This window comes from Trichoplusia ni, chromosome 7 (assembly GCF_003590095.1).
Source record: "Trichoplusia ni isolate ovarian cell line Hi5 chromosome 7, tn1, whole genome shotgun sequence".
Lineage (NCBI taxonomy): Eukaryota > Metazoa > Arthropoda > Insecta > Lepidoptera > Noctuidae > Trichoplusia > Trichoplusia ni.
In genome coordinates, this window is record NC_039484.1 from 9,044,182 (window position 1) to 9,059,299 (window position 15,118).

Here is a 15,118-nt window from a genome sequence, read left to right on the forward strand (position 1 = left end):
AAGAGTTGAAGTAGACATTTTTATTATTATTTAGTCGTCATTGTCCTAGGGGCAAAGGCCTCCACCCTCCTACGATCCCTTGTGGTTCAGGGCTTTGAGGCAAGTCCTTCATGAGTCTAGCCGGTCCGCCATCTTGTCTCCTGATTTTCCGAAAAAAATAATTCTAACGATGAAACGTTCGTTCATTAGTCTTTTTTTGTAAGAACGTAGGCGGTGACTGTATTGAATGCAAAGGACGTTACACTTAGCGTCGTTCCAAATTAGTTAATTGTCGGTGCATCCCACAGGATCTCGTGGGGCATTTGAATTGTAACTAAGTGAGCGATGACATAATAATTGGGGAAGAACAGCAACTATATTACCTCAGCCAGTGGGGGAAAGGGAATAATAATATCTGAAGCTTCATTTCAGTACATCAAAGATGATCAATTCCAACGTATTTACTTAAATATCTTCATTCAACTTTACAAAGTTCTACATAAATTGCCGTTGACTGATATTTTGCAACTCTCAGAGTTATCTACAAACCCGGCTTCTGTCGTAGATACTTTGATTTCAAAGAAACCCTTTAAACTTTGATTCGGACTTCTGAGTAACATGTTTCTGTTTCAGTTTGATATTGTTTGGAGGTCGTAGGGAAAATCAATTTAACTTACTACTGTTTACATTTTCAAGGCTGCCTTTACTAAGATTGCTTACAACTGAGATTGTTTATAGAGTGGGATGATGGGGAAAATTTTGGTATTGGCCAAGTAAAATTACGTTACAATCAATGTCGTATGTCCCAGAATAATGAGATTAATGTACTTAACAGTGGAAGAAACTAAAAGCGACACAATTGCAGGTATTGTTCAGGGACTCGTCGGTCCCAAAACATTAGGTTTTATTTGTACCCATACTATTTGTTGCAAACTCACTGTTTTATCACATGAAGATACAATCGGTACATAACATATTCAGTTTTACTTTTTATCGACAGCACAGTCATTAGCTATTGTTTTTCCTTTAGAGACGATGGCAAAAATTAGAACAAGATGTAACCGAATATGCAGTTTATCGAGCAATAAGGGACTTAATTAAACTGCAAATATAATGTCGTAGGAATACATTACAATACTATGCTAAAAACATTTATACGTCAGATTGACAATTGTTTAAATTTAAAATTAGAGTTACAATTTCAATCCACTTTTTTATCACCTTCGCAATTTTAATTATATTTGATTTATTTTATGATCTTGAAATTTTTAAGAGATATAATTATATCTCTCAAAAATTTTACAGTGAGCACCAAACGAGAAACAATAGTAGTTCGTACTAAAAATAAGACCACATTGTTATCCATTAGCACAGGTAGTTTCTAAACTCGGTTTCTTAGCTGACGCGCGAGTTAAAATTGCTTCTTCCCCGGTAATAGTTCTCAAAGGAGTATCTAAATAAGGCGAACCGAGTAGCAGTACTTACTCGCAGTTCCTGGCTTCTACGGAAAACTTATTTTTTCCTTTTTTCTTACCTTGAAGTTCAGTAAAAGCTAGCCTGGCCTGGCTGTTCTAGGCCATTTTATTTTTCTTTATCGTCTCACTTTGCCATTTTAAATAATACAAGGTTGTGTCAAAAGAGTTCCATTGTTCCATGTTTCATTTTCAGATCAAATTTTCCTTTATTCTTAGCATTTTAACGTATGATATATAAATTTTGATCGCTATGTGTTATTTCAATAGTACACTCAGTAAAAAACTAATTTGCTTACAATCGCTTTTAAATCTATCCATAAGAGAAATATTGTCTGCTGTAGAATTCAAGATTACTATTGCATCATCAAATTGATTTTTAATCAAACATTTAACACATTTACTTTTTTTGACAGCAGTCCGCAATGGAACCACCCGAGAATGACTTTAATTTCCGCTCCAAAACATCACTTATGTAGGTATCTTTTCTCCGAATTTTCATTATCTTTCATCATCCAACACAAAATGTTGAGGAAAATTATACTAGGTATGTAGGTACCACCACGTAGAAAAATAATACTGTTGCACTTTTGGCAGAGAAACAGTACAATACGTGCCTGAATTTCATTTCCGCATTGGCAAAACCTTACTTTAAGACATGGGAATAGGTGTAATATTTCGTAATATTTTCAAATAGAAAATGTTATGAAATATTGCAATTCGGAGCAGGTAAAGGTGTGTGTATGATTTTTTTTTGAGCTCCATACCCACAGGTTAAATCAGAACCCTACTATTGAGGCTATCTGTTCGTCCATCTGTCACCATGCTGTTTACCTCGTAAACCATAATAGGCAATTGAAATTTTAACAGCAGATATATTTCTGTTGCTTTTAAAGCAATGAATAATGATTGATGAATGACCAACTTTACAAATATGTAGGTACTTGTTGGAAGTATGTAGCCTGTAGTCGTCCAACTCGTGCTTGACAGATTTTCAAATATACAGTCTTCTAGCGAGGTCAAAAATATGAAATTTAAGTACGAAATAAACAACATCGTTAAGGTACAGTGACCGCTGAAGCCCAATGAATACTGCAGACTTTATATTGGGAACAAAGTAAAGAAGTATTATTTTTCTCTTTGTATAGATTTCATTTCTGTTTAAGCTTTGTTTTATTAAATTATTTCCGACTTGCTTTTGACATTTGAAAGAATAACGTGAAATTCTTATGTGTGCTAACGACAATGTAAATAATTTTCTTCCATTTGATGGCTTTGTAGATCTTTGTTGAGGTTTTTATACAATTCGATGTCAATCACAGATTTCTTAGGAATATTTGTACATAAAACAATGAGTCGTAAATTCCATCAGTTTGATATAATTATTTCTTTTACGAATTTCAAATCAACATGTTAAAAACGTAGCTATCTTTTAGAATTTAATAATATAGATAATATATATTCTAAAGAATGTATACAATTTGAAGTCCTTCTTAAAAGTCTTTTTCTAGGTACACCCATCTTCCAAATACTGTAATTTTAGCATGCTTTTCTAATGCAAGAAAAACTATAAATCTAGGATACCGTAATAGCTAAGTACATTTCAGTAGTCATATAATTTCAGTATTTCAGAGACCACCCAGTTCAAAATACCTACAACTAGTAGAATATCTAATGCCATTCTTTCAACAGTTTCAATGAGTGCATTACGTTCGTATGCTCGCTGTTAAGTGGTCCAAATTGGCGCCAGAGCAATTCAAACAATTGTAGCACAGACGCTAAGCCAGTGTTAATTAGCTACAATTTCTGTTGTTTCTTTAACGTTTGTATGCATACTTTAGCCCAAGTATCGTAGATGTAGAAGACGGGAGTATTCCTGTCTTTGATGTTTACACATTTATTTCACAATGATTCTGGCCATCTAATGAAACAACACAAATAGTAATAAAAAAATCATTTTTCAGTCACAAACATTTTTTATACGCAGAGTCAAAAACTGCAACACCTTGTGCTGCTGTCGTAGTATGCAGTATTGATGTTAACTTCTTTGTGTGATTGTTCCCATCAATCTATTATAATGACAAACCTGCTTGTTAATTAATAAACCTATATCCTTTACATAAAGTTACAAGATGGCGGATGATTTGATTAATCTTACGACTATTAATCACTGACGCACAGCGTACGTTTCATCATTTTGGATCGGATTTTTGGCCGTAATTTTCACCATCTGCTTATTAGTCAACGTTCTAATATTAAAAGAATTTGGTATTTTAGCTGAAGTCCACGAAAAACCACGAACATGTAGAAGTTAGAACGAACTATGCAACTGAACTAGCCAGACAGGAGTAAACTAATTTGAAACATTTCATCCATATTAACTTTAACAATCTCATAAAGCACGGAGCGACAGACGATATAATTAAAATGGTTGCAAGGTAAGCGACGATACTAAAAGTTTTAAACCTCGAGACAGAAAGAGATCACAGTTATGAAGTTTGAAAGCCAAGACATGCTATCGTTTAATATAGTTGGATGTCCAAAAGATACGTTGGAAGTTTAATAAATCGTTGTCTCCAGATGTGAGGAGGTGTATAAAAATTACTATTTACGTATTATAAGAGAGACTGTCCTCATATACAATGTCACAATTTGTTCATCACTAAACGTCCCTCACCGGTAATCCTTGATCTGTTACCATAACTTTATTAATTGCCAAATACTACGAGATTGGCCTATCTTGTCAGGCATGGTTATAATATATGTAGGTACACATCACATTTAAATTAAGCATCTCATTTAAGGTAGTATTTGCAAAGCTTTACATTTTACTTATAAATCTGCGAAGTGTGTTCTTGGCTATATCATTACCTACGTTTTAATACCTTGTTATTCTATCCCTATTTCATAACTTCGAAATGTAATTATTTGCTATACCAATTAATGAAAATAAAGAGTAAAATAAAATAAATTATGAATAAAAATCCGATCTCTGTTAAAATGATCTCATACACGGTTTTCGCGGTGTTTTGTGCGGTACTGATTAATTGAACTGACTCATATAATCATAGCGGATGTATCAATTGGCCTACGGTTCAATGTTTACGGTGTTCAGTGGACGTTTGTAAACGTAACAATGTACACGCATGGCCGCCCAATGGGCTTGGTTTGACCTCAAGTAGGAGTGGAAACACGAAACAACAATATATTTCATACGATTTGCGTGATACGAGCAATACATCATTGTGTTTCGTGAGTTCGGTCAAAGATACATTCAGTATAATAAGACAGTTTCTGTTTTTGTAGTATCATGACAATTATATTTCATTAACTGTTTATTCGTTTTAGAGCTATAGTTTATAGCTCTAAAACGAATAAACCGATTTTGATTCGATTTTCATCGATTAAAATACGGTTCTGAGCTACGTGAATATCCACAATTGTTTTTGTGTAAATTATTTGCGTTTCTCTGTTTACTGACGAGCAGTTTATTCACATATTAAATATTGTATTTAGAAAGTATTCTTCAGAGATATGTCTCACTTCAATATTCCATTTCATCTTAAGTGCTTTTACTAGTTACTAGTAGTTACTATAAATTGATGTACTGAAATAAGTAATTAGCCTAGATCGGTCTGATATAGATAATAAAGCTTCATTCACTCATTGAAATTTCGTGGGTTGAGATTTTGAGATTGTAGACAAAAGTTACTCAAGTGCCTCAGATTGATTAATATATTTGTATTTGCAATTTAATTCATTTATTTTGAGAATCGTTGTTTTGCAGAATGCACTGATAAATTATCGTCTTCTAAATGCTTGTGTGAGGCATTGATGGTATAATAATTTGATTAATTATTGCTGAAATTCGACGTCAATATATTATTATTTTTTTCTGTCAGATATGCATAATGACCATTACTTAGAGTGCAATAATTTACATTCTTCGTTGCATCATAACGAAGGGGTCAAACAATTTGTCATGACCCACACAATTAGGATCGAGTCAATTTATGATCAGGGGACATACTACCTCTATAAGCAACATTGAGTGATTGCATGTGTGGAAGCGTGCCAGCGCTACACAGGGTATAGCGGCATCTCTTTCCCACAATTGCAAGGATACTACTTTTAATAGCTGGTGGTGGGTTCCTGGTGACATGTGATTCATGCATTAACTCCACAAGTGACGGATACACGGCATCATACCGTGATTCCTGTAGTTCAGACATTCATGCGCGGAATTTCAGTTAGTTGAAAGAGACACTTAAATTATATATCGTATTGTACGTTCCGCGGTAATTTAATTATGGACCGAATGTTCACACTAATGGAAGCGTAAGTTTGTGTTTGTGTGTGTGTCAGCTTGTATACGTCTTCCCCCTCAAACGCTTAGACGGCTCTACACTAATTTTGATAGTTTTTTTTTACATTCATTTTGAGAGTCTAGAATTTGCATGCAGACATAAAAAAAATACATGTACCTACAAAAAAACGATATAAGTGGCAGCTATTTGAAATATTTAAAAGGGTTGATTAATTATTACGTACCTTTGACCGCCTACACTTTACGGGTTTAATAAAAAAATGTTTCAGTCTTCCAAAATTATTTGAGATTTGTAATCAACTGCGTATTTCTGTTATTCCTATGGAGTATATTTATTCTATAAAGTGCAAAGCTAATGCAAGAAGACTGACCCAATTCTGGCCTCAGTTTGCCGATCAAAGTGGTTTGTGAACTTATACTTAAGTTATACTCGAGAAAATCTTATGGCGGGCTTAAGGAAACACTTCAATTTTCGCTATCGACTTTCTGACTTTTTATTTTAAGTCTAAAATACAAAGCCTTAAACGATTGCTACTGAGAATAATCGGACTAGAATTATCGACTGACGAAGAAAAATATCAAACTAAGAAAAATCTTTCTGTAATTATATTAGCCCATAACCATCCACTGGTTCTCCACAAAGACCGCCAGGTTTCCAGCCTTTGAACTTCGATCTTTAATTCATCTTTGTGTGTTTCCGACTGTTTTCTTTATAAAATCACTTCGGACCGAACACGTATAAAAACAAGATTAATCTCTATCCAACATTCAGTTTCTAATGAAATATTTTTTTGTTTCAGATACAAAATGGCGGACGACATAATGAATTTCACAGACGAAATGAGCGCAACTGTTGAACCTAGTGAATTGTCAAAGTAAGTTCAAACATGCAACTCAGTGGTGAATATAATTCACGAACTTCTGAACAAACCAGAACAGACTTCTAAAATACATTTTGAACCAATTTTTTTTAATACAAATGCTTTATATGTTTAAAGTACTTTGTTTGCCAATAGGTACCTTATTCATGGTGCCTCGAATATTACTTAAATTCGATTTGCTGGTTAATGTGAAAGGTATTAAAATAAATATAATTATCAGCGTCAGAGCCGTTTCAAAGTTGTCCATCATATTAATTTCTATATATTATATTTGCAAACGTTTTGCATAGTTAGTCTATACGTACATAGTATAGTATAAGACAAACATAGTAATTATCATGAAGCACGTTCGTCTGGTCCTTCAAGACGCAAACGTGACGATCTCATTGCTTGTCGTGTTTCTTGGTCCTTTCAGCTTATTAACTCATCTTTGTTTTGGTTGAAACTAGTTCTAAAACAGACTACATAGCTATGTGTATCAATAAGCCTATTAAATTTAGTTACTGCTTTCATTAACCTAACCTAAAAATTGATTTTATTACTAACTACACTTATATTGGTGTCTCTAATACATAACATATTATAAAATCAGATGTAAGGAATTGCTCTTTTTCTAACATGCCACATAAAAAAGAGATGGTGATTGATACATTTGTGTAAATGGTGTACATACCGTTTTAACATAAATAAATAAATATATTTTTATAAGAAATGTTAAACTAGTCTTAGACTTAGACTCACTGCGTTTTTGAAGAAAAAACATAAAAGTTTTTGTTGGTACACATTGTACACAATCTTACAGCCCTAGCCTCGACTATCCTTTTCTAATTCCAAAAGCGAAAAAGAAATGGCGACAACTTCATGTATCTAAATTTAGTCCGTGTATAAATCAGGACCAATTACCTAGATACAATATTGAACATCGTCTGTTTACTGTACCTGTTAAAGCAGATCACACATAAAATATGCTTCGATGAACTTGTTATAATCACTTGTAAGACATCAAACGTCTTTGAACTATCCCATAAATACGCTTTCAGTTCCAATATTGACTTGTGTTAGATATTAACAGTGTAACACGTGGCTTTTGAAGATCGGGAACTGAGAGTCTATTATTAACATTCTTGTTGGAGTTATTTTGTGATGAGCTATTAAATATTTTAGGAAATATTGGAAAATATTAAGATGTAGCTTAATATTTTCCAATATTTCATTATATTTATATTTTTCGGTTGTATCGCATTTTTAATATTTTTATTTTTTTACGGTTAATTTTTAGGTTATTACTAAGGCTCCGCTTTTTTAAGTCTGTCACCAAACTGTAGCTAATTAACCGTTAAAGCTAGGTCTAGTTAAAATTGACACAACATAAGTATTTATGTTGCCGCCATAACAAGAAAAATAGTTCTGATAAAATCAAAATCGAGCTTAAGTAGCGGTGTATACAGATAATATGACGGATTTTGGGAAATAAGAAATGAAATGAAATGAAATTATTTATTCTGCAAATAGGATATTTTTTATCACTTTTACATGTGTTTTTTAAGAACGATGGAGCCGACATTTCCTAGCTGACTACCCTAAGAAGAAATGTCGAAACAAACTCAGGGGTCGCAGTCTCTTTTAAAGTCCAGACAATTTTCAAATTCGAGTGTATAAACTAATGCAGAGTATTTCAATAAATTGATAATATACCTGCATAAGGTTTATACTTACAAAAAAAAAATTATAAAAAGATTTAAAAAATAAAAACGCAAATGAGTTGCATGTTATTAAATCAAATAATAATTAATATTAACAAAAATAAATTCATGCAAAAGCACAAAAAATGTCACATATGTATAAGATTAAGGTTAAGGTGTATAAGGTTTTCTTTTGCCTAATTCCACGGATCCCTTAGTATCCAACTCACCATTGACTGGTGTTATATTTATAAATGAGCATATTTCAAGAATATTAAAAACGATCAAAACGTTTTCACATTTTCAATTACAGACATTTGTAAATAAGTACGTGTATATTGTAAAGCGTGATATTTAATATACGGCGGTTCTTTCCGTCCCCTTATAAGCTATGAATGCCTATTCAAATCAGTTTCAAAAATTAAGAAGGAACTGCTGTATTCAATTACAATGTTTTTGTGTTATACAAGTCCGATCCATTCATTATAAAGCCTTAAGTGAGATCCGGTACAGTTCTAGATGGCTACCTATATAATAGATTTGTGAATGTATGTTAAAGAAATGTATTTATATTTATATTTATATAGGAAATTATAATACATTAAGGAAACAGATCAAACGCACTTATGAACACAATTCACACTTTATGTTGTAAGACTAAATCGTACCTCGCATATCGTCGTATTGGAAAGTCTCACGAATAATTGTAAAGTAATTTAAAAATAAGAAAAATGAATTCTAAATCGCGAGATTTGAGTCTACAGCGTCACAAACTTTTATATTTGACTTTTGTTTTTAAATAAAAAAATATTGGCAATATAAGGTATGCGTGAAATATAGTGATTCCGTTTAATTCACTCAAGACAAAAGGAACCTTTTCATTCAAACCTCTTTGTGTTAGGCGGGAAGTGTAATTATTGTGTTTCATATTCAAGTACGCCATGAGAGGGCAATGACCCAAGGCCGGGGCGTAGTGCAGGCTGCATCTAGCGCATTCAAAATGGTTCTTAAATCACTAGAATTGTTATTAGTTTCGCAATTTAAAAGTTCTATACAAACGACGTTCTGTGCTGGTTTATTTTTAAAACTAGTTTTTTAGAGTTTTTATTTAACGCTCTCAATTTTGCATCGCAGAACCATGCAACCAAAATATCATAAAACTTAACTAGCCGACACTGTAACATTCTTTGCAAACTAAGAAATCGTCGTAAAGAAGTTTTACTTTTTTAAACGCGTGACTACGCTTGTTTCTACAAACATTTAGGTCCCATGACAAACACCCAGGCTTAGAACAAGTATTTTTGGATCACACAAATGCTTGTCCTACGCGGGGATCAAACCCGCGACACGACGTGCGCAATAGATTTCTAGTCCGATACCCGTGCAATCAATTCGCATACACATATCTGTCTAAAGAAAACAGCAAAACAACTTCGTTACAAAACCATCAACTTCACAGAAACAACAAATGAATTTCGCAGATATGAAAATCTATTTGAAAGTTCTAATAAATTCGTTCCTGGAAACAAGGATGGCAGTCACAGTTAACTCATGAGTTACGACGATATCCTGCTCCACATTATAAAGGGAGAGCTCTGAGCAGGATGTGTTTTGTGCTATGCTTTGACACTTGTTTGTCAGATGACGTACCGCGCGTGTATTGAAAATAGGGATCGTGAATGCGATGTTAATGCGAATGAAGTAGTAGAGTTATATGTATATGTAATGTAGAGATGTCTTTATAATGATAGTGTGATATAGAACCGAAACTATAGTTCTTAGACTTTTGATGTCGCACTATTGAAAAAGTATTTAATCACGTTGAGACAAAAGAAGATCGCTTAATTTGAATATTCATTTAATTATCACCAAGTTGGTTAGTAGGACCTAGTTTACTACAAGCTTCATAAGGCAACGTATGTTTTAATATATTTATGTATCTTGATAAATATGGGCTTTTATTTTTCTTATCAAGCGATGTCTATAACCGAAAATATGAGAAACGTTTTTTGTATCGTATGGAAAAGTGCCGAGGTTTGTTCTCCGAGTGTGGTCTCAATAACTCAAAAGATAAGATAAGATACCAAATGCTGGAATATATGATAATATTTCTAAGAAATCCTTTAGATTTTTGGAAGCAGTAACTTCATACAATTTGTAAAATATAACTATTTAGTGGCTGTAAAGAGTTAAATCTCGTTTGAAAAAAGAAAATAATAAAAGAAAGACATCCGAGACTATTCTAAACATACTTTGGTCCCTATAATAAATCTATCCATATAAAAACAACAAATTTGAGTACAGAAGCTTTTTGTAAAGTTTCAGGTGATTCACATTCCATATGCAAGGCGTAAAGCGCATGTTATCTCTAAATTGATATTATATCATTTTCCTACACATTTTTTATCAAACCACTCGTTGTGAGGACCGATCGCAGGACTGCTAACGACCTGATTATGTCCCAATGGTCTGACGTATACCAAACTGACAGAAAAAATAGGAAATGCAGTCGTGGAAGAGTGACAATGTTCTACACACCATAGAACGGCATCTCTCTTCTATAACTGCCGCATGAACTTTAGAATCTGGTTGTGCCGCTATGTCCCTAATACCTTTTTTTGTCTTTTCCAGGTTTTCACCAGGTCTCCTGACCTTTGCAGCCGTGGTGACTGGTATCATAATGTTGGTCGGCCTGTTTGGTAACCTCCTTACAGTTGTCGCTCTGCTCAAGTGCCCTAAAGTCAGAAATGTTGCCGCGGCCTTTATCATCAGGTGAGATTTTTGGTCCTTTTATACGCAATTATTTTTGCTTTATATGTTATATCGTATTATGAGCTATGTATCGTTAGAATAAAGATGATTATGTCATGAAGCTATCTTGGGCACCTTTTGCGTGTGAGGATTAAAATTTGAGGCTCATAAATCGATTAATTTTGTTGTTTGTAAATTAGTCCCAAAACTAAAGCCTTCAATAACATAATTAAGCCTCTTTCATGAACATTAAAACTTGGTAATCCCCAACTAATCAAAGTTTCCCAATAACAGTTTGTTATAGTTTTCTAACTATAGGTAATTATCCAAAAATACTCACGAAATGTTTATTAGTTGTTTCTCTCTGAATCGGTTAAACCGCTCAAAAAGCTATTGAGGCGATGAGAAATTTGAAACCTAATTCTATCTACATAGCCAATAATAAAAGTCCTTCGTTTTCAGTCAAACAGTTTTAAATATTCACTTGGACATTAACATGTTCATAATCGAGCAAGACTTGTATAGCGTTCGATATTTTATATATAAAATAAAACAAGAATATCGTACAGTTAACATACGATGGAACGCAAAACACTAATGTATTTCCTTTTTGGTCAATGTATTAACTGCATACCATTACATTGAAAACAAAGTAAATACATAGCTTGTGACGCATGCACATACTTGAACATAGTAGCAAATGCGAAATAAATCCTTTGTAACAAACTTGCATTTTCCCACGGTTTCATCCACTTGACTGTCTGTTATAGCCAAGGCAGTTGGATAACTAGTGGTTGACTCAGGGTGTCATCGCATTCCATACGAAATTTAATCAGAAATAGAATAGTATTTCAAACGTGCTGAGGTAAGAAACAGAATTAAACTGTCACCAATTTTCGTCTTTGTAGTATCAATTTCACTTCACAGGAAAATGGAAAATATATAATAGTATGAGCGATGAATACTAGTCCAATAATTTCAGGATAGGTTAAATATAAGGAGGCTTAGGTGAAATAGATGAAAACGGTGCAAAAGGCTTTTCCACAGTAAAGTTTTCGTCAGTCGTTGGTAATTGGATTGAATGTGATCTGTGAACCCTGAGGTTTGCGGTACAGACTATTCGGTTGAATGACTAAGGACATTGGGGCGTTCATTCTTAAAGTAAATTTTAAATTTTTCGTTTTTTTTAAGTCTTTAACATTTTTCCTGTTAAAGATCAGCCTCTCAAGCCAAATGATATTTCTACAATCTTAAACGTCAATAATAATAAAAAAAACTCAAATGTATGCAAATTACAGGTTTACAAGTTTAGTGATTTGACGACATTTCATGTCTATGCATTTGGTTCCTATGAACGTCAAAGATGGCTAGTGGCTTCACTAGACTTTTTACATTCTACTAGAAAATTTGATTGTATTTTTCTTTGGAATCGTAGGTACTAGATACTATTAAATAACACTCGATGGCTCACTTCCAAGACCTTGAAACATTCTTCGTTCTACTTAAAGAAGTAGTCCATCAAATATCCTCAGAACTTATAATCCATGTTAGTTTACCTCATCCCCGAAATAACCTAAAACAAAAACTTCAATTGGTTGCGAGATAGTGATCGATGTTTTATCCCTCGCCGGAGTCGCCGTAAAGGAGCTCGTCCATCAATACCCTAATCCATAAAGATGGCAATCATACTTATAGTCTGGTCCTTTGATCTTCTTATTTTTATGGAGTGATCGTATTTTTACGATACAAATTTTCATTTAGTAAACATTATTACTGTTTCATGAACTTGAAATGTATTTTGTCGGTGTAATGTTTCTTTTTTATTCAACCGTCTCTTTGATATTATATTTTTATGTTGTTAATTTAAATTTAACAAAATTATAACTTTTCGTAACCTCACTTCAACATTTCCACCATACTCCGTGTATGTACACATCATACTTCATTTTTAAACTTCAATCGTAGCGTATAATTAAGCCTCGTCCTTTATGCTTCATGTTTTGCGAATTCTGTCCTTAGTTCTACGAACTTCCGTGACCGTCATTTCCCTCGAATTCCAATTGACAATACCCTTAAAAATCAAAGGAATGCTTCAAAGCTAAGCTTGATTGAATTGATTTAAAATACATTACCTACTATAGAGGAAAACTATTTCTATTGTCTAAAAATACAATGCATTATACCCGAAGTACAAACATGACTACACTTTATTGTAAGTAGGTAAAGAATATCTACAGAATAGTTGGTGTAAAATTAAAAAAATCCGTTTAAATAAGCCATATGTTTGTAACTTACAATAACAATTTGGATCAAAAATTCTTAGAGACTAAACATTTATTAAATAAAGAAGGACTATTCAGACGTTACAAAGACCTATTGTTTTGACAGTTCATCAACCTTTATAAAAAATAACCGAATTAACCTACATAATACTCGTAAGGTTGACACTATCTATAAATAACTGTACTAAGCTGACAAAATTAAATGTTAATTCATTATAATTCCAGTCTGTGCATCGCCGACTTCCTGTTCTGCGCGATAGTGCTGCCTTTCGCCATATCTGGGTTCTGGACGAGGACCTGGTCCCATGGGGGTGCCTTGTGCAAGCTGGTCCCGTTCCTTAGGTACGGGAACGTCGGCGTATCTCTCTTGAGTATCGCCCTCATAACCTTGAACAGGTAAGCCTATTGAGAGTTAAGCTTAGAAGCCAAAGCACGTAGTAATAAGGAATTTGTTTTTAAACTTCAGATTTTACTTGAAGTATAGAAATTAAGTTAAGACTTCTTTATATTTGTATAAACTCTTGCTCTTGTTAGTCTTTTTCAAGTAGTCGTACAAACACTATGTGTATTTTATTTTAGAAGCGAATCATGTTCAACATACATTAAAAAAAAAATTACTAAGTTCGGTTGGAAAGCTTAATGAGATTGCTTTCAAATATAATTTCATTAGAACACTCACATAGCGCTCTCAAACGACAGTCCGTCAGAAGGCAAAATTATTGTCCATTTAGAGACATCTTTAAATTCGTTACGAGTATCTATGGAGTTTTCTCACGTCCGTCCTTGCTGCCACATTATCATAATAGGCTAATCGCATTAACAAACCATAGCTAGTATCTCACGAAGTGGAATGACATTAGTTATGGCAATAATGCAATGCGAGACACTTAATAGTGATACAAACGAAATATAAAACTTCGAATACCATACAAGTTCTTTTGCAGCATTTTAATTTTGAATTCAAAAGACATTTTTCCTTGATAAATGAAGTCCATGTAAAAGCAAATAATATAGTCTCTACATTTGTATTCGCACTAAATAACGATAATACTAACATCTGAAATTCTCATAAGCTTCACCCGCAAAAAAATATTATTACTTGTATCTCCAATGCAAATTTCTGACTAGCTATTGTCCGCAATTCATAGCTGAGACCATTCATAAAAACTATTCTATTAGCATAACATAAAAATGTTTTATTCAGTGAATCAAGATCTCGGACTGAATATGCCTTATCTATGAATAGTTTAAGAACAATTAAAAGTCCAGTTAATTTATGAATCCTATTTAAATTAACCGTTATCTGGGATACATTATGAGCAACACTGAAGTTGTATTTGGTAATGAGGTGATTTTTTCCCATTAAAAACTGAACATATTTGATATTTTGCATGTTTCCAGAAACTAGATATTAAATACCTTTCCGATTATTTCATTAAAAATACTCATCTTTATTTCGCGGACGAAATCACAGGCGCTCATATTACACGAGCACAGATACGAAGATAGAAAATAGACTCAGGAAGAGAATTTGTGTAATCGCCAAAATAGTTGCAATCTGCTCGGACATCCGTGCACATTTTGTAAATATTCTTCTTCCACAGGTACATAATGATAGCCCACCACAGCTGGTACTCGCGCGTGTATCGGAAACACAACATAGCAATTATGATCGTGTTCTCGTGGATGTTCTCGTACGGCATGCAGATACCCACGCTTGTTGGAGTATGGGGTAAGGACAAAC

At 33.4% G+C, this 15,118-nt stretch overlaps 1 protein-coding gene across 2 annotated transcripts in view; it reads left to right on the plus strand.

Moving 5' to 3' along the window:
- The window catches only part of LOC113495673 (G-protein coupled receptor moody-like), a 46,832-nt gene that overhangs the window by 27,862 nt on the left and 3,852 nt on the right, over positions 1–15,118 (plus strand). For both annotated transcript variants that reach the window (XM_026874535.1, XM_026874536.1), the window contains exons 2-5: positions 6,579–6,653; positions 10,973–11,113; positions 13,600–13,770; positions 14,979–15,106. In XM_026874535.1, coding sequence (XP_026730336.1) covers positions 6,586–6,653; positions 10,973–11,113; positions 13,600–13,770; positions 14,979–15,106 — 508 coding nt within the window. In that variant the 5' untranslated portion in view covers positions 6,579–6,585. The remainder of the gene's footprint in view (positions 1–6,578; positions 6,654–10,972; positions 11,114–13,599; positions 13,771–14,978; positions 15,107–15,118) is intronic.